The 27,845-nt window shown below is 44.0% G+C and overlaps 1 protein-coding gene across 1 annotated transcript; it reads right to left on the bottom strand.

Annotated features, from left to right (window-relative positions):
* Positions 1-195: 195 nt before the first annotated feature.
* On the bottom strand, positions 196-27,775 carry CCDC80 (coiled-coil domain containing 80). The gene is made up of 8 exons (XM_053310931.1): positions 27,267-27,775; positions 24,863-26,751; positions 16,448-16,604; positions 13,606-13,742; positions 11,769-11,917; positions 5,144-5,247; positions 4,166-4,246; positions 196-2,805 (listed from the first exon to the last, which is right to left on the bottom strand). Exons 2-8 carry the CDS (start codon positions 26,738-26,740, stop codon positions 2,459-2,461), a joined length of 2,853 nt encoding a protein of 950 aa, XP_053166906.1. The 5' UTR covers positions 26,741-26,751; positions 27,267-27,775; the 3' UTR covers positions 196-2,458.
* Positions 27,776-27,845: the final 70 nt, after the last annotated feature.

The raw sequence follows: 27,845 nt of genomic DNA, 5'->3' as shown, positions 1-27,845 counted from the left end.
ATTCCAAAAGTCTCTGTAAACTCTAAAAAAGGACTTTTTGTATTTTCTTACATCTATGTTCTTTGCAATTGGGTAACTATGATTTTTAAAGTGTGCTGTCCCAATATCATCTGAGGGTGCTTTTTGAAGTATTCTTGTAGTTACCGAGTGTTCCTTTTGCCTGTAACCAAAAGCTGAGAGAGCCTCAGACGGAAGTAGTCTGCAGTATTTTAAATAAAGTTTATTTTTCCTTTTGTTTTTTTCAATTTTAACCAGCTTCTTTGAGTGGATTTTTAACTCGAGAAGGGGCGGCTGGAAAGGGATTTTTGTCTCTGATGCAACACACATTTCAGTTTGATTGCTCAGTAACTCTACCAAGTTTTCTCATCACGTGTAGGCTTGCACATGGAGGTTTTTGTGTACTTTTCCAATAGTAAAAAAAAAGTCCTGGAATTTTGTCCACACCAGAGGGAGATTAAACTGTTAAAAAGTGGGCGTGTTGGCAGTGATTGAGCTACTAAAGAAACAGTTTAAGTTATAAAGGAACAGCCTTTGTGGGTGAAAGCAAGAGAGAGGATGATTCAGCATTTTCCTTCCCCTCACGTGAGCTTGCTTTGAGATGAAGGCTGGGTTAAATCCACTACACACCCACAACCAGGCATGTGTTCACACACACACACACATATATATGCACATCTATGCACATGTTTCACATGGAATAGTGTGTGCGTGCTTGCGTGTGCACACGCACATACATACATACATACATACATACATACATACATACCCCCTTCCATGTGAAATGTCATGTGCATGGAAGGTTGTGTGCAGTGCTCTAATTTTTTCATTTCTGTGTGGAGTGAGTTTTATTCTGGGTTGCAGGATCTAAAATTATCTGAGCCATCATAAACTGTGTGAGTGTATGCACATGAACACGCCTTAGAGGGAACACTGGTTGTGTGTGAGTGTGAGATACAGACATCATCCATGCACATGATGTTTCACATGGCAAAGGACATGGGCTCATGCTCATATGTGCTACATCCCAGATACAAGTTTCCCCACCTCAGTGAGAACTAAACTTTTCATTTGTGCTGTGAAGAACAATTATCCCAAAGAGACACTAACTGAGGCAAAAATCCTTCTCTTATAGAACCCAGTGAAGGAATGTGTGGGAGCTTAAGTGGTTGCCTCCAGTGGAGGTGCAATTTGCCTCAGACTATTGAGACAGTGGCTATCTTTTGGTGGAATGGATTGATATAATCTGGAACTAAAAGGTAGGATAGCATTGACAGCCAGGAAAGCATAGCTATAGAGGTCTTGCTTTCAAGGGCAAGTGAGTGAAAGGCAAAGACATGATGGGCTTGGTCCTGCCTATATAGAATTGGAGGGCCCTACTCGTGTTCAGAGTGCCACTCCTTCCCTTGACAAAGGATGGGCAAGTCTGGAAAAGGGCAAGGTCTGTACATGTGGAGGGGCTGCGTTGCTCTACAGAATGAATGATAGGTCTGGACACAAAACAGTCCTATCACTTCAGATTATGCAAGGCTTTTTCTTCTCTGAGAGGATTCCAGTCTCCTGAGATAACATGGCAGCCCTTGGGGAAATTTTCTTAGAGAGTGCCAATGCTTTGAGAAAGTCCGACTTCCCCCAACCAAGGCAGAAATAGCAGGGGTGTGTGGGTGGGATTTCCCTGCAAGTTCCATCTACTCTGTTCCAAAGATGGAACATGACTTGAGCTGAATGCCCTCCTTCCTAAGAAGGCAGAAAAACGTCATCTGCAAGGCAAAAGGGCACCACCAAAGCAGCAACATGATGTAAGGTATGCCCTAAGAATCTTCCTCTCTATTACTTGAAATGTTTAGCAATCTCAGCTTTCATACTGGTAATTGATAGGTGAAACCAGCTGATTACAGAGCTGGTTTATTATGAAAAAGTCCTTTTAGTCAAAGCATTTAAAAAAATTCCTTTAGCATTCATTTTCTAGAAAGATCCATTCTGTATTGCTTTCCCAAAAACTACCTTTTCAGGGGTAAATCTTGTATTATGATCCACCATTCTTCAGTAAACATTCACAATATTTTCCAATAAATATTCTTTCCCCATGCAGTGGGGAGAGGAGCTACACAAGTGTTAGTGTCTATTTTACAGTCCGTATCCTGCCGATAGTACAATGTCCACGGCTGGAGTGGGGAGGGGTGTTCTATACATACACAGCACCTGGTAATACCCTCAGATTATGAGGGCTTGAAAATATAAAAGAGTCTTTATTCCGTAAGGCATCAGTGATATTGGTTTGATCTATTTCACTTCATGGACATGCGTGTTAGAGAAAAGCCAAAGGCCAATACTTGGTGTAGTCCCTTGACTGAACACTGAAAGAAAGAAAAGGGTTTAGGCAGCTGTGAAAGGATGTCCATGGCTGGCCCTTTTGTGGTTTGAACAGCGACTAAGATGCAAGCAGGGTGCAGTCAAAGGCTCAATAGGGGTATCCATGGTGGTAACCTTCATGGTGACGGTAGTCATCTTGGTAACCTTCCTGGTACCCTTGGTGATAACCATGGTATCCATAGCCTGCATATTCGTCTTCTGGGCATCGCATGCCAAGGGACTGCTGAATGGCCATCTCCTGTCGCCGAAGCTGCATAGAATCAATCAAATCGTACACTATCACCATGGACCACATTGGGGAAGGGTACCAGGATTTGACATTTCCATCTTTTCCAACCAGAAGCATGGAGAAATATTCAGGGCTGATCTGGAAATAATTGCGGATGTCCTTCACCAAGTGAGCAGGGATGTCTTCTCTGTCCACACTGGAGCTTCCTAGAAAAGGCCAGAATTGGGGATACCATCAGCATTTGATATACACAGGTAAGTTGCAAAGTTGTGCCATCAAGTCGGTGTCGACTCCTGGCAACCACAGAGCCATGTGGTTTTCTTTGGTAGAATACAGGAGGGGTTTACTATTGCCATAGGTAAATTCTTAAAGCATACAATGTCATTTTCTTATATTGCTGCCAGTGGTAAGGGCTGCTGATCATTCCTCAGGCCCTAGTTCTTTATCCTACAGACCACAGTGACACTACGCTAACTATAGTGTATGCCTACAAGAGGAATACCCTTAGGGGAAATGGAGAAGGTTCAGGAGAAACAAAATAACTTAATGCAGAATGCATTAATGTAACTTAGATGCAGTAGGGCTATCCAGAAATTACTGGGATCAAGGTAATAAGCAAAAGCATCTGAATTAGACAATTCAAATTAATTCAATACAACTGGGCCTTTGAGTTGTATCCAGTCCATGCAGCCCACACAGATCTTCTACCTGCCTACATACCAGTTCTGCTTCATATGCTTGACATTTTTCTTCCTCCTGAAACAGCTTTTAAATGCAGGGAATTGCAGGCTGTGTATGTGTATGGCAAAGCCCGCTCTCCCCGCAAACCCCCTTACAGCTCTTCACACTGGTCGTGTGAAGAGCCTCAGGATGTCAGCCACTGAGCCCTTTCTCACAATCCATAAGAAAGGGCTTGAAGGGGCAGGGGAGGAGGAAGCCTCAAAAGGCTTACCTTATCTGCACCACAGACCATCCTCTCTGTTAATCTGGGCATGGAAGATAATGTACCCAGATGTTCAGCTGCCTTCTCTGGCAGAGGGGAGGGTCAGGGTGCCAGGAGGCATCACCCCACCCCCAGAATTCCCATAATACATGGTGTGCAGTGCATTATGGGGATCCCCTTAACACTAGCCGGGAACCCTGCAATCTCCCAGCCCCGGCTGCAAGCAGCCAGGGCTGGCAGATGATCAGAAAAGCAGGGTCAAGAGAGGACTCACGCTCTCTTAACTCCATTTAAGAGGGTGGCTGGCTTGGTGGGTTTGCCACCAAGGTGTGCTGAGATCAGGTGTGATCCCACCGGTTCTCATGTGTGGACAAGACCGGGCTTGGTTTTGTTTCTCAAATGTGGCTACTAAGGCACTGTTTTGCTTCACTAATGGCTGTGCTCACAGCTGTGGCTATTGTGCATGTTCTGTAGCCACAGCTAAAGAACCGTTTAAGAACCATAAAATATATCATTTCAGGGATGGGTGGTGGAGGAATATGCATCTTGCAGGAACAGAGCTCAATAAACATATAGAAATATCTTCCATGATTAGCAGTTAAAAACTTGAAAGAGTTTCTCACCATTGATTGGATACAGTTCCAGCACTCCACCAATCTCATCCCCTAGGCCTAACAGCTTCAGGACAGTTATGTGACGCAAACCTGTAAAGGAATACGGGAGATGGTGTGATAAAAGACATTTCCATTAAGCCAAAAGCAAACATTGCTATAATGCAGAAGGTAAAGACATGCTTCAAAAGCCCCTGTTCCATAAACCTTCAATGCATAAGGCTGATGTGGAACTTCTTTAGGAATCTACATAGAAAGTTTTATAGGATCACCATTCTAGAATATGGATGGAAGATATTTTGTGGACCAGTCAGCTTGAGGTCAAGTTGTATGCTGAGCCTAAAAACTGCTAGTTTACAAGGATCCAGAATCACCATCTGATTCAAGATTTGAGGGAGGGGAGGGGGAAAAAGAAAAAGAAAGGTCATGTCTTATTAACTTGCTGTTCAGAGATACAGATGACAAAGGCAACAAGATGCTGAAACCCAATGAATGAAGTAGGCAATTAAATGCCTGTTTCTCAGAGTTTGTCTCTTCATATGTTATATCCAGTAGGTGGCGTGCCCAAAATGGGTTCTGCATGGTGGTGCTCCTTGCATGGGTCAACATGTCTGTACGCCTCTTGCCCATATTCACTGGATCCATCTCAGAGGTAATTTTCAAGCTACTGCTGCACATTGCTGCTAGCATGGAGATTCCCCGAATGCTCAGGCTGGCACATGTTGAAAGAGACTTGCAAAACATCACATGGAGCATGCACGTGGAGATGGCCAAAAATAGCTTCTGCCAACAGTATGATTAATGGCACTTCTTTAGCTGGGCAAATGCATAGGGTGAAGGTAGCTCTGGCTCACAGGCTTGAGGCTTCTCATTCTGTCACAGAGACCGTCATCATCATCATCATCATCATCATCATCATCATCATCATCATCATCATCGTCATCATCGTAGCTAATGGTTAGAAAATAATAGAATGGGGGCATTACTTACCAAAATTGCAGGCTTGACCTGTGAGAGCAGCAAGCTGCTGTGAGTAGGCCCAGTCTTCATCATTGGGAGCAGATATCACCAACAGCCTCCTCCTCCATCGGAATCTGGAATGAAAAGAGGGTACTCTAAGAGAAATCTTCCTAAATTGCATAATATTACCCCCCACCCCACCCCTGTGAGTCACTGGAACCCTGAGCAGTGCATAAAGCTGTCTTATTCTGTCTGATGGTTGATCCAGCCAGCTCAGTATTGCCAATGCCAGGAGTTCTCAAACTTGGGCCCCCAGATGTTGTTGGTCTACAATTCCCATCATCCCAAGTCACAATGGCCCAAGGACGATGGGAGTTGTAGACCAACAACATCTAGGGGCTCACATTTGAAAACCGTGGTCTACACTGACTGATAGCAGTTATCCAGAGTTTCAAACAGGGGTCTTTCCCAGCCTTATCTGGAGATGTAGGGGACTGAATCACAACGATAGGTGGATTAAGGCATAGGCACTAGTGTCTGAGTTTGAGTTGCCACTCCTCAAATCTTGCCTAGCCTCTCTGTGGGTGGTGGCGGTTCATTCCTCACCAAGGGGGGCACCCGGGCAGGCTCACAGCTCAGCTCGGTTCCGAAGCCAAACAGGCTCCTCTCTCCCCCTCAGGATAGGTTGAAAAATAATTTTACAGTATTGTTTCACTCATTGTATCTCCAGCCCTTTCATTATTTTGCAAAAACCCACTTTGGACTGACAAGGGCTTGAGGATTATGAGTAGGTGTGGGGGCTGGAAAGTGGGGAAGATGGAACAAGGTATCTCTTCAACTGTTTCCCCACACAAGTACTAAAAAGTCTTCTTTCTACCACAACCACTTCTTGCTTCAGCCATTTCCTGCTCATACACTTTATTAATGTCAACCACTCCATCTGCCATCATGGATGACCAGTTGTTTGGGAAAGGGCTAAGCTCACTTTGGTTGATTTTTACAGGCTGAAGATCAAGAAAAAGAACTTATATCTAGCAAGTAAACCATCAGCAAAGGGACCATTCTGCTGTTGCTAGAAAATACCTCTGTTTTAGAGAATTATAAACACAATTCTGCTTTTGAACCCTGGATAGATATGAACTCCCTAAATATATTATAAATGGATCTGAGGCCAGAATTTATTGTAAGTTTTTCTGATATTATTGTCATACAGAGCTCAGAACTGTGCTGAACATTCAGTCCAATCCAAAGCCCAGTTAATCTGAATGAATCTTTGAACTGATTTTGTACCATTGATTCTAGTATAATGGGAATAAAGCTAGATTTATTTTTTTCTATTTAACTGGGTTGTGAATCAGGATGATTATGAGCATGAGGAAGCAATAGTACTCAAATGCTTTAAAATACCATTTTACATTTCAGGTTATCCTGCTCTGCTGTAAAAATCCCAGGTTTCTGTAGATCAGCAGAATTAATGTGAATAAAAGATCTTTTTTCCAGCTGGACTTTTTTTCTCCTGTGAGAGACCACCTTCTGTTGCCTTATTCAGGAAAGTTGGTGGGTGCGGTGCACATTTGTAGTAATGAGTTGGAAAGCCTCAATGAAGCATGCTATACTTCAGAAACAATATACTACTCCCATAGAAGAAACGATCATAACTGGGTTTAGAGGAATGTACAGCACTACATGGGCATTTTTCATAGCAGGAAATGGTCTTTTAAATGGCTGCAGATGTTGCTGTCCTACTGATAGTGTCTCAGTACTTCTTTGGTCTTCTGGAATCTTCTCTTTTCAGTGCTTCATTGAGAAGAAATTGAGGGCTGATGCATGCTTTGTGGCAGATGGGAAGTATCCAAGCTAGTTAGTCAAGGCTATGCACCACTGAAATGAATGAGATAAGTTAGTCATGGCTAACTCGATACTCATTAATTTCTATGGAACTCAGTCATGAATAACTGAGTCTGGATGCTGCCCCATGCCTTTACAGGTTGTCTCCTGTGTGCCTCACACAGGTAGGTTCTCCTTTACTGGAGTTTTTCAGAGGCTGGGTGGCCATCTCTCAAGGATGCTGTTGCAGTTTCCTGCACTGAGCAGGAGGTCGGACTGGAAGGCCTCCAAGGTCCCTTCCAACTTTAAAACTTAATTCTAAGGCCATCCTATTTGGAAGGGAAATAGGTCTACAAACACATGGAGCCGTATCTTGGGCATACACTGAGGTTGGAACAACATGTTGAGGCTCTTCTCATGAGCAGCCAAACCTGGGCTTGGCTGCCCGTGAGAACTGCAGAAATCCGCAGGGTGCTGCTGTGCCAAACCCAGTGCCAAAGCCCGGTTCTAAGCAGAGGTTAAGGGCGCAAACATGTGCTTAATCTGGCTCCCGAGATTGTGTGTCAGTGCAAGCTGCTTGCAGAGACAGACATCTAGAGTGCCAGTTCCCTGGGGAAATCCGCCAGTGCACTTTGCTTGGCGCGAGGTGCACTGTGGGATTCTCAGAGGCCAGGACGACAAGACCCAGTATCTGTTTACCTGCACTGCTCCTGGCAGCGCTGGTTGTGTGGGTATGCGACTTGGACACTACGGGCTCAGAGCGGTCGTCCGAGGGAGGGTAGGTTAAACCCTGCCTTCTCGCCTGCCTACGTGTGTGTGCGTGTGCGGCTGTTTGAATAGTCCCATTATGTAGCTGTAGCTGCTGCTGAAAAGAGCATGCTCTGGTTAAATTTTTCCTCCTTTCCCAGGTTATGTGTTGGATCATTCGCCCTGTGTCGTGACATCACCACAGTGTGCATTTCCCCACTACTGAGCACCATTATTGTAGAATGTGTACAAGTCACCTAGTGGGATAGAGACTTCACACAGGAATCTCCCAAACCTGATAGGGCACTGGCAAGTTCAGCATTTCCCAACCAGTGTGCTATGCCGATATGCCCCATAATGCTCCAGGAAGGAGATATCCCTGCCAGTACTTTTTTATTTTATTTTCTACATTTATATCCCGCTCTTCCTCCAAGGAGCCCAGAGCAGTGTACTAAATACTTGAGTTTCTCTTTCACAACAACCCTGTGAAGTAGGTTAGGCTGAGAGAGAAGTGACTGGCCTAGAGTCACCCAGCTAGTTTCATGGCCAGGGGTGTATCTAGGGTAGGGCAGGCAGGGCACATGCCCCGGGCACCACTTGAAGGGGGCGCAATTTTGTAAAATTAAAAAATTTAAAAAAAAGGCTGCTGAAAACAAAATGGCCACCGCGCATGCTCAAATGGCCTCTGTGAAGGCCTAGGCCATGCCAAGCTTTGCAGAGGCCATTTGAGCATGCGTGGTGGCCATTTTGTTTTCAGCAGCCATTTTTTTTTAAAAAAGATTATTTTTAAAAATGGCCACTGCACATGCTCAAATGGTCCCTGCAAGGCCCTAGAGGCCCGTGGGGGGAGGGAGAACCTTTGCAGACCACCCAATGGCCTTTATGAAGCCCTCCAAAGGGGCTATGGGTTAAAAAAATTTTTAAAAAATTAATATAATATAAGACACTGTACACATATTCAGATTGGCACTATGTGCAGAGAATCAGGGCTTGTGAATACTGAGCTGAAGCTCATGAGCTAAGATTGTATTCATTTGCTCTTACTTTGCTTCTTGTGATAAGTGAGTTAAATGTGATGTCTTAATAATATAGCTATTAATGGTTAATTTGTCTTTGAATTAGCGTGAAATCCTTAGTATTAAGGCCTGCTGGGAGTTTCTTGCTCTCTTTCTCTCATTTTAACTGTCTTTCTGAAAGACTAGAATATATTCCAAGCAGTGACAAAGTTTACTCTGCATATCCTTTAATGATTTTCAGAGTATCTGGGAAAAGTCAAATTCTCCATTGATTTTTAAAAACTTACGTAATGGTGAAGCTACAATGCATAGTAGAGAATTAGACAGGCAATTTTAGTTTCCCAAGTACATCTCCACATAGTATTTGGGTATTTCATGAGCCCCAGCATACTGAAATTTGTAGTTTTCCAGCATTTTTTTGGTCTGGCTACATCCACTGCTAAATAGTTTTTGAAATATTAAAAGATTAACGAGCTTGACTTGTATTTTTCAGCTGATATTATGGTAAAGTTATCTGAAATATGGGTGTGGGATGTTTGGACAGGGGGCACAATTTCAGTGCTTGCCCTAGGTGCTATTTCCCCATGATACGTCTCTGTTCATGGCTGAATGGGGATTTGAACTCAGGTCTCCCCGGTCCTAGTCCAGCACTCTAACCACTACATCACGCTGGCGTAGGAAGCCAATTAGTTCCAAAAGTGGAGTGTGTGAATGTCCCACTTTGGAGCCTGTTTGTTCCCTTATGCACTGGGAGGGACACATCCTTCTTGGTGCATTGTGGGCTGAGCCACCTGCAGAAGCAGGGAGTTTAATTGCCCTGCTTTTAGAGCCAGCTGTAAAGAAATACAATAAAAATCACAAGTGTCTGTGTTGGGAGATTCCAGTGTGCCCCAACTTTTTTTAGTTTGTGTTTCCAGGTTGAGAAATATTCAACTAGTTTAGAATAAAACTAATTCAAAACTAAAAACATCAGCAACAGTGACTGTTGCTGGTGTATATCTTACATTTCTTTTTAGATTGTGAGCCCTTTGGGGATAGGGATCCATCTTATTTATTTATTATTTTTCTGTGTAAACCACCCTGAGCCATTTTTGTAAGGGTGGTATAAACACAGAATACATAATAATAAATAAAACTCAAAGCCCAGACTGTTGATTCCTGGGAAAGGAATTTGTGATCAAAGATAAGCATAGGCAACACTAAGGCCCTTGACAAAGTAGACACAAATCGGCAGTCTGCCCCTATATGAGTCTGTAGAGTTCTCAATGTTGTTCCTTTTGCTGAGACTCAACGTACAAATTAAGAACAATCAACATCATCATTTAGACTGTCTTGCCCAGAAGAGCAATGGCAGGGAAATGATGCTCCTTCCTGCTGTTTCATTCAAAAGGAGAGGTAATTATGGAAAACAAATTAGTATTGCCAACATTCAGAGATGCGGGAGGTCTCTCCATTACATTAAGCTACTGATTTGCAGAAACAAAAAGACAAAAAGGATGTTTGGAGGCATTTCCATTTATAGATATACTACTTCTGCATTTCACTCTGTGCTTTATTATTTTAATGATTAGGGTTATCTAAAGGCAAACACCACTGTGTGGTTTCCCCTTTGCAGAAACACAGACCCTTTATTGTCTAGGTCAGACATCTGTCTCTCAATTATGGCCCTTCCTCATGGTCTAAAGTAAGACTATTCTTTCCTTCTGCCATAAAGCAAATGACTGTGTGTGAGATCTTAAAGGTTCTCTATGCTGAAAGGCATCATCTCATACTGCATGGCAAATGGCAATGGTAAACCCCTCCTGTATTTTACCAAAAAAGCCACATGGCTCTGTGGTCGCCAGGAGTCGACACCGACACGATGGTACAACTTTACCTTACCTCACCTCAGGAAAGTGCACTGAGACATCATTCCTTGATCAGATCAGTGGTCCATCTGCTCTAGTTTCTATATAAATCTTACATGAAGGTTCAGAAGAAGTCAATGATCACACTGAGGGTGGACCTGCCCTGCACTCAGCATTTTTCTACAGCAAGGGTAGGTTTATTGTGGCTAGGGAGAGTGGGAGTTATAGTTTAGCAACAGCTGGAGAGCAAAAGTTGCCTACCCCGGATCATGACCCGGCCACACAAATGGCCAGGATGCATGCACAGTGGCCTCCAAAATGACCATGACCACTGGGGGAAGGGCTGGAGTGGCCCGAAAACTGACAAAAAATGGCTCTTAGAGGACCAGGGGGACCCCCCCCCATGGCCAAGCCAGCACCCCCAAGGCCACTGGACCCGCCAGTGAATGATTTTAATTGTGTGGGGGGGGGAGGGTAGAGCTCCCCGAACCAGCCCTGAGCTGCCAGCGGGGGGAGAGGGGTTCAGCTCAAGGTCAAGCTGAACTGAGTTTGATGGCGAACCAGCTCGACATCGATCCAGTTCTCACATCCCCATGTCCTCCTAAGTAAAAGTACATAGGATTTCCGCTGTAGGCTTGCTTTTAGAGGTGGGGGTGTAAATCGCCATTTTTCTTTCTTTCTTGCAAGAGTCTGCTGCCCTTGTGCAAATTCACTGAGAGGGGAGGGAGAGCCGTCAGTCATCCACACACACCCCTCCTATTCTCTCTCAGGCAAGTGCCATGTGTACAGATCCAGAGTGGAGGGAGGGGGTTGATTCCTCTCCTCCTGCTTTCTCTTTCTCTCTCCCCCCTTAAATCCTCAGTGTGGGAGGAGGTGTTGTAAAATCCAATAGGGCTAACTAACCGGCTTCAAAACATCAGGGCTAGCCATTGGATTTTATACCACTTCCTCCCGAGCAGTCTGGAAAACACCCTGCTGAGTCTTCTACAGCTTTCTGCACACATTTGGAATTCGGGGGTCAGGGATGCTGTGCCTGAGGGTCTGCCCTTTTAGACAGGCCTCAACTCTGGCATTTCTTTGTTTCCTTTTGTAATTAAACTACTGAGACAATTGCCAGAATAATCGGTTACCCATAGTCAACACATATTCAACAATGCTGACTTTTAAACCAATTTATACTATCCAGTGAAATGGGTTCAAAAAACCTTCAGAAAATACCTGGATAAAAAGTTTTCTAGGGACTGTTTCTTGTCATCTTTGCAGACGATGCCCTCACGTTTCTGCTTTTCCATGTCTTTGATACGTGACTGGAAGGTATCGATCAAATCAAACACAGACTTCATTGCTATAGGCACTTCATAGTATTGCTGCAGAAGGAAGTGTTGAGAACGCATCTGATCACAAATAAAACCCTTAGCATCCACCTTCCCATAGCAACTTAATAATGAAGCCTCAGCATACTGATAGATTATTATTTTTATTTATCACATGTTTATCCCATCCTTCCTCCCAGGAGCTCAGAGCTCTTGCTTGCCAGCAGCTGCTGGACCTGCCTTAATGCAAAACTCTTAATTTTTGCATTTGGTGGCCAGCCAAACATAGGAATACTGACTAACAGACTAACAAGTGGATTATCTGTGGGTAATATCAAATGATACAGACTTGTTGTGGTGCATCTAAACTTTGGGAAGGAAGTGAGGAGTTTCAGATTTATGAATATCTTTGTAGTTTTGCTTATGGTGCTGCTTTTGTTTGTTAACTTTGAATAAATATTGTTATTTGATCCCATCTCATCTCTGTGTTGTAGAGGATGAAGATGGCTGCCCAGGAATCCATATTGGGGTCGCAGATTTCCCTGGGTGGGAGATCAAGCCAAACAAAGTTATAGAAGGGATGTAACCCCTAGATCTTGAACCCAGTCCTTGGTCCTGACTCAAGATTTATATCAGTTTAGTATTAACTGGTTTCAGGGCATAGTCTGAACTGAAAGCACATGTAGTAACCTTGCTGAAGCTAAGCAGGTCTAGGTATGGTCAGTGCCTGGATGGGAAACTCCAGAAATTCCAAATATGCTGCAATGAGTTCCATCATGGAAAAAAGGTGGGATATAAATGAAATAAATCATTTTATTTATTTTATAGGTCATGTTGCTGAAGATGCTACCATGAATGTCTTCAGCCATTTTGTAGGCTCATTCACCAAAACCAGGACTTGAAAGCAGAGGTGCTCTTACCCCCAGACCTTGGGGCCCCAGTCCAGGGCCTCCAAGGTCTGGGGGGGGGCTCCAAATGACTGGGGGGGGAGGTTCTGATGCCACTCTGCCATTGCCCCGCCATGCCACACTGTGGCTTTTCTGTAATTTTAGCCACCATGTGCATGGCTGGGGGTGTGTTCAGAAGGCCTGCTCAACTTACCCCCCCACCCCCCGGTGGGGTGATGTCACAGGCTTATGATAATCTATTCAAATTGCGCAGGCATGCCTTGCAGTTGTCAAGGACTGTTGGGCCGGACGGACAGCGAAGCCTGCTTGGCCCACACATGGCGGCTAAAATTACAGAAAAACAACGGTTTGGCATGGCAGGGCTTCACGGTGGCAAGGAGGAGCCCTCACAGTGGTGGGGGCAGCCTTGCGGTGGGATGGTCCGGGTGCCAAAACCATCTGGGTGCACCAGTGCACACTTGAAAGTGTGTCCTCTCCGTATACAGTTGAGTATTCTCCACTGATATCCCTTACAGAGGAAGCTGCCTTATACCAAGTCATCTCTCCAAAGTTTCAGACAGGAGTCTCCCTTCGCCAGTCCCACCTGGAGAAAGCAGGGACTGAACCTCAGATCTTCTGCATACAAAGCAGATGCTCGACCTTTGAGTTTCGGCCCCATCCCCCTTAACTTACGGGGGAAAGTTCTCATGCCTCTTCAAATACTAGCATACTTTTTTGCTCCATTCTGACCTAAGCTCCTCTCGCATGCACTCAACTCTCTTTCCTGGCCTTTTCTTCCCACATTTTCATTCTTATATACTTCCTTATTCCAGTACCTTTGCTAATGTACCCTACCTTAGCTCTCATATCAGAGTCTGTCAGCACCATGAAGAAGTCATTGTAGGTCATTCCATATTCCCTCCTCAGCTCATTGATGAGATGCTGGTCCACAAGATCTTCATCCTCTATCACCTTCATGGGCTTCTCATTATCTTAAGAGGAAAATTACATGGGGATAAGTGCTAGGGAAACCCAAATCATTTGCAGGCCTGTTCGAATGCAAATTTAAACACTAGTTCAAATCTAGGTTTTTTAATGGGGGTTACCTTAAGTGGTGCAGCGGGAAAATGCTTGACTAACAAGCAGAAGTTTGCCGGTACGAATCCCCACTGGTATGTTTCCCAGACTATGGGAAACACCTATATCAGGCAGCAGTGATATAGGAAGATGCTGAAAGGCATAATCTCATACTGTGTGGGAGGAGGCAATGGTAAATGCCTTCTGTATTCTACCAAAGAAAATCACAGGGCTCTGCGGGTGCCAGGAGTCAAAATCAACTTGATGGCACGCTTCACTTTTTTACCAATACTAGCATGATTGTGTGAATCCATGCCAAGTGGTTTATGGCCTGAGATGAACCTGAGATTCCTGCCTTGATGTGGGTTCACACAATCATGCCAATGTCAGTAACCTACATTAAACTTATATTTGAATGATGCATAGACCAGGCCATAGAACAAAGGGGGAAAGGGAGTGAAGAGGAAAATATTTTCAGTGCTCCAGATGCATATGCCAAGACAACAACTGCATTCAGGTTTTTTGCCAATGCAACAGTTTTAAAACATTCTGCACAGTATTAGTGAGCAGCAGAGAGCAGTGTGGCTGCAAAAACGCGGTCTCAAAGCTCAGTCCAGGTTGCTGAACAGACAAATGTATGTGGAGGGAGAGTGATTTCAGCTGCTCCAAAAGGACTTTTTGGCCTCAGAAATATGTCCCTGAGGTCTGCATGACCTTCAAGGACATATTTGTGAAGCAAAATGGCCTTTGGAGGGAGGAGGGAGAAATGAAAATTGCTCCCCCTTCGCCCTCCATGCATGTTTTCCCAGTGAACGATGTTCTTGACAGAGCTCCAAGCCAGCATTTTTGCATCCACACTATTCTCTGATTCCCTGCTAATACTGCACAAAATGTGTGCCACTAAATCTTTATGGACAAGCATCTGAGGGTCATTTTTATGATGCTGTTAATGGAAATATCTAAAGCCAAATAATAGATAGGAGGCCAGTGCAAACTCATTAAGCGCAGCCTTAGAAGTCTGTGCAAGCTTAGAGCAGTCAGTATAAGGTTAATAGTAATCAGGGCTGTATAATCCCAGTACTGTCTTTTCTTTATCTCTTAAGGGTTTGGTTTCATAATTTAGAATGATAGTTTCAGGTTTATATTTCAGTGACAGCATGACTAAACAAATCGCTTTTATGCTGAAAAGTGGATTAACCCAAATGTACAAATTCATCCCAAAAGTTTAAGCCAAAAAGAACAGTTCAAAAAGTCTACCAGAAATGGCATTTTAGAAGACTGGAAAGAGATTACTGGCAGTGGTAAATTCTAAGATCCATTAAAAACCCCTGCTGTCCTCTAATTAATGTTGGTATTTGTACACTTTAAATTAATTGGAGCATGTATGTTTTCCTTTATGCTCACACAGCAGTGAAGATCTTGCCCATGCACAGAACTCAATAAACTGTTTGTCCTAATACTAATTATTAATTTCTGCTCATGCCCTGCCCTCCCCAGACTTAAAAACCTTTCCCTCTGCAAATAGTTAATATCCAAAGAGGAGTCCAAAGCAATACAATTTTCAAAAGCTCTCATCTGCAGCCAAATTTTAATCTTTGGTATTGAAATACATAAGCTGTTCCATCATACTACGTAATCCTATATAAATTTCACATCATGTGAATCTTTGCATTGTCATCTAAACCACCCAAATAAATAAGATTATAATGAAATAAAATTATAAAAAACAAGAAAATAATTTAAGCCTTAACTGAGCTTGCAAATTGTTATCAAATTTACTGTTCATCACCTATATTTAATATGTTTATAAAACGTATGGATTGCTTTCAGTGTCTTTGGCAGAAAAAAAAGGCAATGTACAATTTTGTTTTTTAAAAATAAGCCAACAAGTAGATAATGCTTCTGTTCTGATTATATAACACTCAGAGGTTTTCTAGACTGCAGTAAAACAAGCAAAGAACAGAGCCTCCAAATAAACTTAAGGCAAGCCCTTATGGGTAATCCAAACAGCTACATGAGAGTGAACTTCTAAGGCTGCACAGAACCCATGCCTAACCATAGTGCAAATCCAAAATTCTAACCACCAGTCACTCCTGAATTAAATATTGAAAAGAAAGCATGGGTCTCCTTCACCCAAAAATATTACATTTGTAAATATGAGTAATAAACATGGCATTTTATTTTAACATCTGCCAGCTGTTGTTGTTGTTACTATTTTGTTGCATTTGAAGTTAACCACCTAGTGCTAAAGGTGTGCAGAATAAACTGAACACTTATCATGTAAACAATCACACAGTTACACAAAGATCTGAATACTAGAGACTCTTTGAATAGAATGACTCTTTGACCCCAGCATAACCTAGTCACACTTCTCTGATTTCTGCTATTTCACTGACTTGATAAACTAGCGTGGAGATACTCCATGAATGTGGACACGTTGCTTTGGAAAAGTAAACAGGGGAAATACCAGAGCCAGCTATGCAAATATAGAAGGGGAAAGGGACCATTTCACCACAACAAAAGGCCTCTCAAGTTTTAACCCTAATTAAATTGTTCCTTTTTTCAAAAAAGAAAGAAAAGATAGGGAAGAATTTTCTTTTTTAAAACCAAAATAACTAACCCAGCTGGAAGTGGTCAATCTTCATGCGGCTGTTGTTCATGGTGCCAAAAATTGTGATGACTGAGATTTTTCTAGTTGCCATTTTGCAAAAGCTCTCCAGATATTCATCCCTCTGTTGCACATACATGGTGTTCTCAGGTTTGGGTGCTGTGATCAGCTAGGAGACAACAGAGAACAAGTTTATGATAGTCTGCAGAAGGTATTCGTATCAGAAGAAACAGAGCTTTGCATTTTAGGTAAGTCATGCCTAATCACCACTGGAATTAATGAGCCAAGTCAGTCATGATTAACTGAAGTTCCATGAATTTCAGTGGGACTTAGCAATGCTAACTGTCTTAGGATACAGCTCAGATATTATTCACAAGGCTCCCATGGTAACTTCTTAACTGAGTGGACTACATGATAACATTTGCCGTGGGGATCTACATCCCCATAGTGGTTTTCTCCTGCTTCTGCCCCCAAATCTACATAGTTTAGTTGAACTCTCAGCTCACTGGCCTGGTTCAGATGATTCAACCAGCCAGATAATGAGGTCTTTCACACGACCTCGAGGCCGCTGATGGGTGTGCTGTGGGGGAGGCAGGAATTCACCTGCCTTCCCTGGCAGACGAGCAGTGGTTGCCCTCCCCTCCGCCATGCCATGCAGCCACACAAGCGGAGGAGCAGCGACTGCAGGAGCTGGAAAGACTCCCCCCTCCCACATCCCAAGGTACTCCAGGGCACGTAGTTAGAGCAGCCGCTCCTTCCCGCTGGCTCACTGCCAAAATGGCCTATTTAACCCGGCAGTGATCGCCCAGATGATCACTAGCCAAGGTTAAGCGAGCGAACCATAGTTTTGTTTAACCTCAGGTAACCCCGGGTTAAAAACACAGGCTTGGTGTGGGGGCAGGGCCAGGATCGGGCTTGAGCCTGGTGCTTCACACATGCAGCCTAGCCCAGGCTGGGCTGTGTGTGTGTGAACAGCCTCAATGTATTAGTGAGGGTGTGACAAAGCCATGGGTCCTCTCCTTCCCATCACCTTTCCTCCTCCTTTTGTACAACCAGCTGAATGCAAAGCTTCCTGGTTTGTTAAACCTCCATTTCCCATTATGTCCAAATCAGGAAACTGTGTGAGTAAGGGTCAATCACTTAGGCTTGGATCCAAAGATTCTGTTACACAAATAGAAGGCTCTTCCAGTTCCACTTTGGGTAGACTCTAGGCCCTCCAAAAGTCACTCTGAAGTCTCTCTCAGCTCTTCAGAGTCAGTGTCAGTCCCAGGCCTGCCAGTACTTCATGCTCATAGTACTTTGCAAGAAGTGAACTGTGATGTGTGCTGCTCATCCAGACAACAGCCCAATAAAGCATTTTGACAATGCATGATTGTTCGCTATCTACAGCATTTTTACAGTATCACCATTACTACCAGACTTATTGATTATCTAAAACAGCCCTTTCTTTCTAGGTTCTTTGTATAGCCTGGCACTCAGGCAAGTGAGAAATGCAAAACAATATCTATGGCCACATTCTCACATAACGCAGAACCAGAGTTCTGAACAAGCTACTTCTGCAGTAGTCATAAAATTTCTCTCCAGCATTTTCAGTAGGGAAGGAAACCCTAAAGAGATAATCTTTGATAATGGGACTCAATTTATCTCTTTGGAGTTTGAAATGTTTCTAGCAGAACGTAACATCATACATAGGAGAACACCTGTATATTACCCCCAAGCGAATGGGTCAATTGAATGGGGAAGAACCTTAAAAGATAGCCTACAAACAGCAAGACTAGAAGGGAAAGCACGGGAAAACTTTACTACTGAATTCTTGCAGTTATATAGAGCTACACATCATGCAATAACACAAAAATCACCCACAGAATTGTTGCATGGGTGAGAGATGCAGACTAAGTTGTATGTGGCTCAGGTAGTAAAATAAAGACCAGAGATTTCTTCAGGGCAGAATATGAGGAGAAAGGTGGAAAAGAAACAAGAAGAGTCCAGAGTGTATATAGATCAGTCTTGGAGGGCTAAGGCATGAGAACTTAAATGTGGTTTATATGTACAGGTCAAGACACCAGGAATTAGAGGAAAAGGGAAGAGCAGATTTACATCTCCTTGTAAAGTTGTTGAAAGGAAGGGAAAGTATACCTATTAATTGTTGGATGGAAGGCTGTGGAATGCTTCCCATTTAGCTCCTGTGAGTAAGGAGGAGGGTGTTATTTCACAGACAGCACCCGATAATTCTGATTCAGTGGCTGGATTTCAATCGAGAGAAGAGGTTCAAAGGACCCAAAGGGAAAATGAGCAAGATAAGAGGAAGGGGTTGCTGAAAGCCGGTCAGTTCGTATAAGATGTTTACCAGTATGGACGAAGGATTATGTAATGTAAAATTGTGTGTTAATCTTATTTAAGAAGGGGAGAAAAGCGGTGATGTGGTTTTAAGGTACTGTCCCTTTAAGGGGCTGAGAGTAAGAAACTAGATGAAAGGGATCAGTGTTTATCTAATGTATAAAAGAGAACAGAAAGCAATGGGAGTTAGTCTTGCTCTGCTTTGACTGACTGCTTGCTCTGCTCTTATGATGTTTGTACTGTCTTGAGAAGACTGCTTATAATAATGAACTTTTATGGACCATATCACTTGTGTGTCCTGGATACAACAGGGTCATTACATCTGAATGCGTGCAACCCCAATTCTGCAATGCGAGCAACCCAAGGTTTCCTGTCTGGAACTCCAATTTGAACCCTTGGGTTATAGTGAGTTTCATCACCCCAACCCAAGGTTCCATGCAGCCTGCGTTGCATCCAAATTTGGAACTGCAGGCTGTTGAACTCCTTTCAACTGGAGTTGAGAGGGAGAGCTCCTCCCTCTCTCTGGGCATGATTGGCTGTGTGGGTTGTCCTTCAAGCAAGGATTCCCACACAGCCAGTTCTCCCTCCTCTCTGCAGTCTTGCTGACTGCAGAGAGAGTGCTCTCCATTATGTCTTAATTAGGACAGGAGAGCAGGGGTGGGGAGGAGAGTGGAATCACAGGTCCATTAGACCTGCGCTTCCACATTACACGTGAATGTGGCCTATGAGTCTCACTAGCCTTTAAGATGGGGTTTATTTAAGAGGATACTATGCAGCTAATTCACTGTGCCTGAATAAAAGAGTATGAGTAATGATAAAGTCACACTTGAGCTTCATAGCTGAACAGTGAATTATCTATCACTACACATTGGCTTTCTTTTTCTGCTATATGGTAACCATACCAGAGATATAAATATCTGAACGGGACTTTGCATAAGTCCTATTTTTGGCCCACAAGTCAAACCCTAAATTCTAGCTATTGCACCTCAAATTCACCACACATAGCTTTAGCTCTGTCCTACTTATACGGAACTAGTCTCAAGCTAAATGGGATCTAAATCTGTAGGTCTAAATATAGATGTACATATGCAAATATATTGGTGTTTTTCATTCAAGAAGAAATGTTTGTGTTTCTGCTCTTGTGGTACACACACATGTGCACAAACAGCAATTCTTTAAAAGAACAAGAAAAAACTCTGAAGTGTTGCATCAGTAAGAAATTATGGGCCTGTTTTAGTTTCAAGTTACAAAGTCAATGGGACAACACAGGTAAATCACGACTATTCTGGCTAACTTTTAGGAGTGGTTAACTGTCTTCTTCTAAAGCCATAGCTTTAAAATAAAATGTCATCCTTTTTGAAATAAACCATTTAAAAATGATTACATGTTTTAATTTTAGTATACATTGCATATGCAGCCTTGGCAGAGTCCTGAGTCTGAATAAAAAGGCTTCTTCACACAAGCCCCTTGCACTGTACTTCAACCACAGATTGCAAACAAAAGCAAAGTACTTGAACCAAAATAGCTGAGCCTGAAGCAGAAACTACAGACACAAAGAGTTGGTAGAGGCTAGGAATCCTAAACCAGTGATGAATCCAGATTTCAGGGCTGGCTTCTGTATTGCCAGGTTTTTTATTGGCCCTTGCTCTTATGTCTTTAACTATATGTGATCTGCAGACAGTAGCAGGTGATAATTTTTATCTCCAAAACACAAAAAGTTTAGCTTGTTGATTTCTGCAAATCCAAGGCACAGGAAAGGGCCGAACCAGGATTTTTCTGGGCAGCTGGCAACCCTGGACGTGGCCACCAGCTGGATCTTAATTCCTCCCCTAGCTGTTTAGGCCTCCAATTTAAATTCAAGGTCAGAACCTTGATATTAAGTTCCATTCTACCACATGCTGAAAACAAAGCCTGCATCAGAGATGGTGGAAGCATTGCAAGAAACAAGGCTATCTGTCAATTCATATGTGTGACTGTGTGTTTAGAAAGGACCAGTCTTCTTATCAGTAAAGAATAAGGTGGCCACCTAGATTCCCAACAAAGGTTTTACATCTTTGCCAGTTTACTAAAAGGTAGATATTCAACAGGTGCACAACTTCCCTATCATTGCACCTCCAGAATAGACTGAACCTGTTGGACATCTGCTTCTCATGTGGCTGTTAAAGACATGGAGCCTGTGCTTTGGAAAAAGGTAGCAATTAAGGCTGCAAGCACACTTACCTAGGAGTAAGTGCCATTGGAGACAGTGGCCTACATCAGGCTAGCGTTGTACTAGTGCAGGGTCATAAAACTTTGGCCCTTCTGCAGATATTGGACTACAGCTCCCATCATCCCTGACTTCTGGCCACTATTTTATTTATTTATTTATTAAGAGATTTAATATACTGCCCAATCTACAGACTCAGAGCGGTGTATAGGCAAGAACAGCATCTGAGATGGAGGGAGAGGGAGAGGGAGAGAGATTTAAAGGGCAAACACCTGGAGGAAAAGAAACGTCTTCAATAAGATCTTAAAGGCTGAAAGGGAGGCAGCAGACCGAAGCGGGGTGGGGGGTGGGGAACAGAATTCCAAAGTGAAGGGGAGGCAAAAGAGAAAGCCCTTCCTAGTACTATGGACCTCGCTGAGACCAGGGACCGAAAGAAGGGCAACCTGAGAAGATCTCACAGGATGGGGCAGAACTGGCCGTGAGAGGCGGTCCTGAAGGTAAGCAGGTGCTAAGCCCTGAAGCATTTTAAATTCACCAGCACCTTGAATTGGACCCGGAAGCAAATAGGTAACCAATGCAGCGATGGCAAAAGAAGTGTCATACAACATATCTCCTAGTTCCCATAAGCAGGCGGGTTGCCGCATTCTGGACCAACTGAAGCTTCCGGGTCGTCTTCAAAGGCAACGCCAGGTAGAGCGCATTACAGTAATCCTGGCAAGAGATGGCAAGGGCATGAGTTACTGTTGCCAGGGCCTGCCAGTTGAGATAGGGCCACAACTGGTGGACCAGCCGAAGCTGGGCAAAAGTACCTCTGGCTATGGCCTCCACCTGCTGCTCGAGCAGGAGCTGCGAGTCCAAGAGGACCCCCAAGTCGCGGGCCAACTCTTTCAAGGGCAGCGCAATCCCATCCAGGGGTATGATAGGGAATTATAGGAGTTGTAGTCCAACAGCAACTGAAGGACCACAAGTGTGCAGCCCTGTGCTAGTGTAATGCTGTTGCACTAGTGCAAGGAGATTGTGCAATGTCATTGCACAAAGAAAGCAATGTCTGGTCCAGACCTGTTCTTGAGCTAGTGGAAGATATTGATAGGTTCCACCGCATGTTCCACAACACCCTGTATGTATCCTAGAAAAGGATTTCTACCAGCAGTTGCATGACACTGCATAACACTGCAACTCTGCACAGCTCCACAAACTTCTTAAGAGTGAGCAACTTCTCTCATTGCACTACTGCAACACTAGTGTGGAGACTGACATTAATCTCAGAAACACTGTATGAAATAAGAGTCTATACTGTATGTTGTTTCACTGAGATCTACATCAGACTTCTCTGGATCACTATTTTTGCCATGTTGACAAACCATCATAAGGAAGTGTTTCTGATGACGTCATCACTGTGCCAAAGAGTCCATCTTTCTTGTTGTTTTTTCCCCCTTCAGCGGCACCACCTGTGACGGGTTATATATTTATGAGGCATGAGCTACATATAGGATTGGCTCTAGAATTCAGGGGTGTCCTGACTCCTACCAGAGCCGGAGGATATGAGGGAAATTCACTGGGGTTGAATCCTTATCTGTAAGGGATTCACAGTAGGCTGCCACCATCCACTTTATTTTAATGTGGGACACACCACTCTTTTCACATAAGATTCCTGGGGGAGGTTAAAGTGGCATAACCCTCCCCAAAAGGCTGTGCAGTCCTGGGCCTTCAAAGGCATATGACTTAGGCAGACCCAAAATGAAGACTAGCACACTTCAGCAACAAGGGTTTATTATTAGATTTTTTTTTTAAAGGTATGCAATAAGAACATTTGTCTTTTCATAAAACAGATGATAAGAGAAAGTTTTCATTAACCTGACAATGCAGAGTCCAAGCAATCAGTAAAGAAAAACAACTTCTTTCATGCATCTAACTGATTTGGTCCTAACTTATTACTCAGAGGCCTTCCCATCTCCCCAGCGGCTCTCATCCTGCTGCCTCCTCAGGGCCCTCCTGGGACAGACTAACTAATAAGCCAAAGCTTCTGCTGGTGGGTGAGACAGAAATCCCCACCCAGGTGCTTTCTGGGTTAGCCGCTCAACAGCAGCAAAATGCTTCCATTCAGGCAAATCGCATTTGAAACATAAACAGCAGGGGGAGCAGTCTCGCGAAAACTAACAACCCGAAAAAACAACAATTTCTTTACGCTGGATATATGACATCATAGCCCTATATCACAGTGATTGAATTCGAAATAAGGCATTGGAAATATGAACGGCACCCTGCTGTCAGAGTAGGGACTGCGGTGTCACAACACAGGAAATGTGGAAGCACACTTCAGAGATATGTCCTGACCCCATTGCAGGGTCTAATCTGGAAAGTGCCCCAGTCCTCTGGATTGGTCCCTTTGATTTGAACTTCCCGGGCTCCCCCCCCCCACACACACACTTTTAGGAAAGGTCCACCTTCCCAGCAGTTGCTCTGAGGCCTAGTCCTCCCTCCAGTCCTTACTATCACTACAAGGGGGCTCTTGGCAAAGTACACTCCATGGGCCCCCTCCTACCTGGGCAGCCCCTGAGAGATTCACTCTGCTACCACTTGAAGACTATGGGTCTCAGAGAACAGCAGTGGGCCATTTTAATGTACACCACTCTGAGCTACTCGGAGGAAAAAGCAGAATATAAATGTAAAATAAATATAAATATAAAATAAAATAAATAAGGGCCTGAACCCTTGACAGTTGCCCAAGTATGCTAACCCCCTGATGCCAGTTCTGGCTACATACCTTCTGTTTTGCACGTGTAGAAGTATCAATTTCTTTTAACACTCTAAATCTTGGTGTTGAATTCAGCAGGCAAAGCCTGGGGTAGAATCCAAGGAGAAGTTCCCCTATTTCTTAGGGCCCAGGGAGCCAAAGAAGAAGAGTTGCTCTGCTCCTGCTTGCAGAATTAGGCTAGGAAACCTGAACAGTAAATTCAGGGGTGTCGCTATAATTGAGCAGATGGGTTCAAAGAATCCAGGCCCCCAAGCTCCCAAGGTCCCCCCCAGCTCTACCCCTCCTTATTTTCTTCATCATTATCTCCCTCACTCTGTGGGGCCACCAGGGTGTGTGTGTGAGAACGGGCCCCCTCTCCCCTACCTACGCCCCCGAGTAAATTCCTCTTTCCAATATTTTTTCTTCTGTTCAGCAGATGGGTAAACTCAAGCTGCGATCAGTGATTAAAAGTCTGCCTTTGTGTTCTAAATGCATATGCTGTTAGACTCAAAACTTTTTTAAAAAACAACTGCATCCTCCACACTTGCAACTTACTTATCACAGGTGTTCTATTTATCCCCCTTTTAGTTAGAAAATACCAGAGTTCCATTCTATCTGAATTTTCTAGGAAAGAATAATATGATATAATTCCGGAGGGCACATATCTATGATTTATCACTTCAAAGGAAAAAGTGGTAGATTTCTTATAAAAATGATTAGAGGTTGCTCTACATGTCAGCATCGTCATGAGGTACACTTGTGCAGAAAGAACCCTCACTTTGCCTTTACCAGCTTCCAGAAGAATATGGGCTCCCCCCCCCCCCCGAGGCTAAAACAGGTAACAGTTGGCTGAGAGCATTTCTAGACCTTTACTTTCTCCTTTTCTTCCCCAACATGAACTTGCTTGTTCTGGTGGCACCTGCTTTCTCCTGAGAGGTTCCAGGGGAAAACAGATGCTACCTAAATATCAAAGAACATGAGTAAGAAAGACATTTTAAAGACAGAGGTAAAAGATGCAACCAAATACAGCTAGGAGCCAGAATCACGCAATGGCTGCCCCTTTGGGGTGGTAGAGTGCTATAAATGTGGTTCACAAATTAGGAGGCTAATTAGTGAACTGAAGTGACAAATGTTAGTGCACACTACTTACCAGGAGTCGTCTCTTGCCTTCAAAGAAATCCAAAAGGTTTGTCACAGATTTCCTGGAGGCTTGCGTGAAAGATTTGGAATTGGGTTTCAAGATCCCTTCATTCTCAGTTTTGCTTCCTTTCTTGTTTTTCTTGTTGCGCTCTTTCTCTTGCTTGCTCTTCTTTTCAGTTTTGTCCTTCTTGGCTTGTTTTTCACCTTTCTTCTCAGACCTTTCTTTCTTCTTCTTCTCAGATTTATCTAAACGGTCATGTTTCTTTGGATCTTTCCCTTTCTTTGGTGGGATGTTTCCTACAGGAACATCTTCCCCTAAACGAGGGACAACAGGTTGCCCTGAGTCATATTTATCCTCATATTCATTGCTCAGTATTTTGTCTTGGGCTTTCTTTTTAGGTAGCTTGGTTTTAGCAGGTTTGTGTGGACCTGCTGTAATGCTGGAATCTCTACCGTTATAGTCCTTCCTGTCTGTGCGGTTGTCTCTGTATCTACCAGAACTTGCCCTCGTGTAGTGCTCTGAGGGAGCTGTTGGGATCTCTGTGTAGGTATCATAATGAATGGCTTTGCTAGGCCTTCTAGTACCGGATGGTTGCCTGTGTGTGTGGCTTGGATGCCTTTCTCTGCGGTTCTCTTTCCATACAGCAGAATAGAAATCCTCTGTAACCTGGGCAGTAGTTGTCTCAGGTGCTGTGGGAATCAATGTGTGTGACTTTGTGGTCCAGGTTCTCTGGGTAGTAGGAACACTTGTGGTGGTGATGGTTGTAGGTCTATTTGCTGTTGTCACTACTCTGGTGACTGGCCTAGGAGTTGTGGTTGTAGGAGGAAGGGTAGTGGCTCTAGTTGTAGGGGAAGGAGATGGCCTTGTGGTTGTTAAATGTTTCTTCACAGTTTTAACTCTTGTTGGCTGAGCACTGCTTTTCCTAGTTTCTTCTTTCTTTGGGGATGAGTGGACATGTCCACCACTCGTTGTTACTCTGGTGCCGCCGCCGCCACCACCACCATTGTTACCTTCTTCAATCACTTGGCCCTCTACTCCAGCTGCTTTGCATTTCTGGATGAAGCCCTTTTGCCTTATCTTCTCAATTTTCCTTATGGGGCTTTGGTCGATGACTTCATATAGGGCTTCTAGCCTCACTGGGTAGGGGTATCTTTCCTCTACTTGCAATGTCTTCTTCAACAGCACCATGCCAAATTTCCCCTTCTCTAGTTTCAGAAAGTTCATGAGCTTGGGAATCAGGCTGGGATCTAGAGGCTGTTCCAGGATTTTCCCTTCAGTGGTTATCTTCCTAACTTTCCCTCCCTCTTCACTTTCTGAATGGAACAAGACAATCTGCTGGACGTGTCTCTCAGCCAATTCACAATAGACGTCATTTTTTAGCAGGCTCATCATGAGTCGGTAATAACCATCAGAGGCATGAGGAGCAGAGATTATCCAGACCCTGTTCTTTCCAGCAAAGCTGGCCAGAATATTGGGAGAACTGGACCCAGATGGGAAACGTACCATTCGTGAGCGATACACAGTTGATGCTCCCTCATCTTTAATCATTTCAGGTTGAGGTCTCTGTACCTGGCGTATTCTGGTATCACTAGTCTTTATCTGGCCACGACTCCCACCTTCCAGGGGAGCTGCCTGTGCACCTTTTAACTCCAAAGAATCCCTTTTGACAAGGGGCCGGTAACGAAGCCTACCAGAAGGCCTTGAAAGTCTGTGAGATGCCTCAGCTCTCCTCAGCTGTGAGGATGGTCTGCTGCCACCCCTGTAGGCCAAAAGCCCTTTCCTGACTCCATGGCTCCCTCGTTCTTCTTGCCTCAATGGCTTTTCAGAGCCACACACTAGCCATGTGGCCCATAAAACAGTTAAGCTCACAACTGGTGTCCAGTTCATTGTGAAAGCAACTTTAAAAATAAAAAGACAGGGGGAGGGCAGTGTTAATGACAATACTGGATTCTCACAGATAGTCCATAAATGCAACACTCATTCCACCCCCAGATAAATTGTATTAATCCACTGAAATTATTTTTACTGCCCTCAGAGTTCCTACACATGTTCCATGCACCCCAGATTTGCTTTGGCTTTCTCTTTAGATGAAATTCAACTCTAACAGAGGAGCATGTATCAAGAGCAAAACCATTATTGACAAGAAGGTGGGGGGGTTAGCATTAGTTTTAAAGTTAGGAGGGCTGTTTGGTGCTCTCAAGATGTGCCTGTAGATCATGTAAATGTGGAAACCTCATTTTGGGAAACAGTTTAAACAAAAATGACGGAGATCTTCATCATCAACCGACAACTGGGATCTGTTGCTAGAGAGACAAGCCAAAGAGGACTACGTAGTAATCTACATATTTAACACCCAGCCACAGACACCCAAGAGTAATTTGTGTCTCACAAAAAGTACAAAGGAAAAACTTACCCTCACAAGCAGAGTCCCCCTCCCAGCGGTATCTTCCCCCCCTCAAAGTCCTTCTTTAGACAGTGAGTCTGGCCATGTAGATCTACGACGGGGCAGGCAGCTCAAAGGCAATTCTTCTGCTACAAAACAGACTCCAGGAAACGTCCGGCTTACTATGGCTCGTTTTCTTTCACCTCCTTTCCCAAGCCGGGTGCAGGGAAAAGGAACAGCCTAAAGGTTTTTTGCTTCTCTCCATCTACCCGCGCAACTCTGCCTTTTTCCAGGAGCAGCCAGAGAGAGGCACATTTCGCTGAAGTCAGAGCTGCTGCAACTGCTCTCCGCTTTCTCCTTTAAAGTTCCATGATCCTCCCCATCAATCCCGTCCTCTTCAGGGAAGTGCAGCTCCTTTGTCTCTAGCGAGCCAGAGCATCAAGGCTGATATATTTTCCAGGCAGAAACTCTCTCTCTCTCTCACACACACACACACACACACACACACTGTGATACTGAGGAAAGGGTTTCTCCTCACCTTGCTTTCCTTTCCTGATCTTCAGCCCCTCCCCTCCTAACCCCTTTTCCTCCCCCGCCCCACATTTTTTG

Source organism: Hemicordylus capensis, chromosome 3 (genome assembly GCF_027244095.1).
Source record: "Hemicordylus capensis ecotype Gifberg chromosome 3, rHemCap1.1.pri, whole genome shotgun sequence".
Taxonomy (NCBI): Eukaryota; Metazoa; Chordata; class Lepidosauria; order Squamata; family Cordylidae; genus Hemicordylus; species Hemicordylus capensis.
The sequence above is the reverse complement of the archived record's forward strand: the minus strand, read 5'-3'. Positions and strand labels throughout refer to the sequence as shown.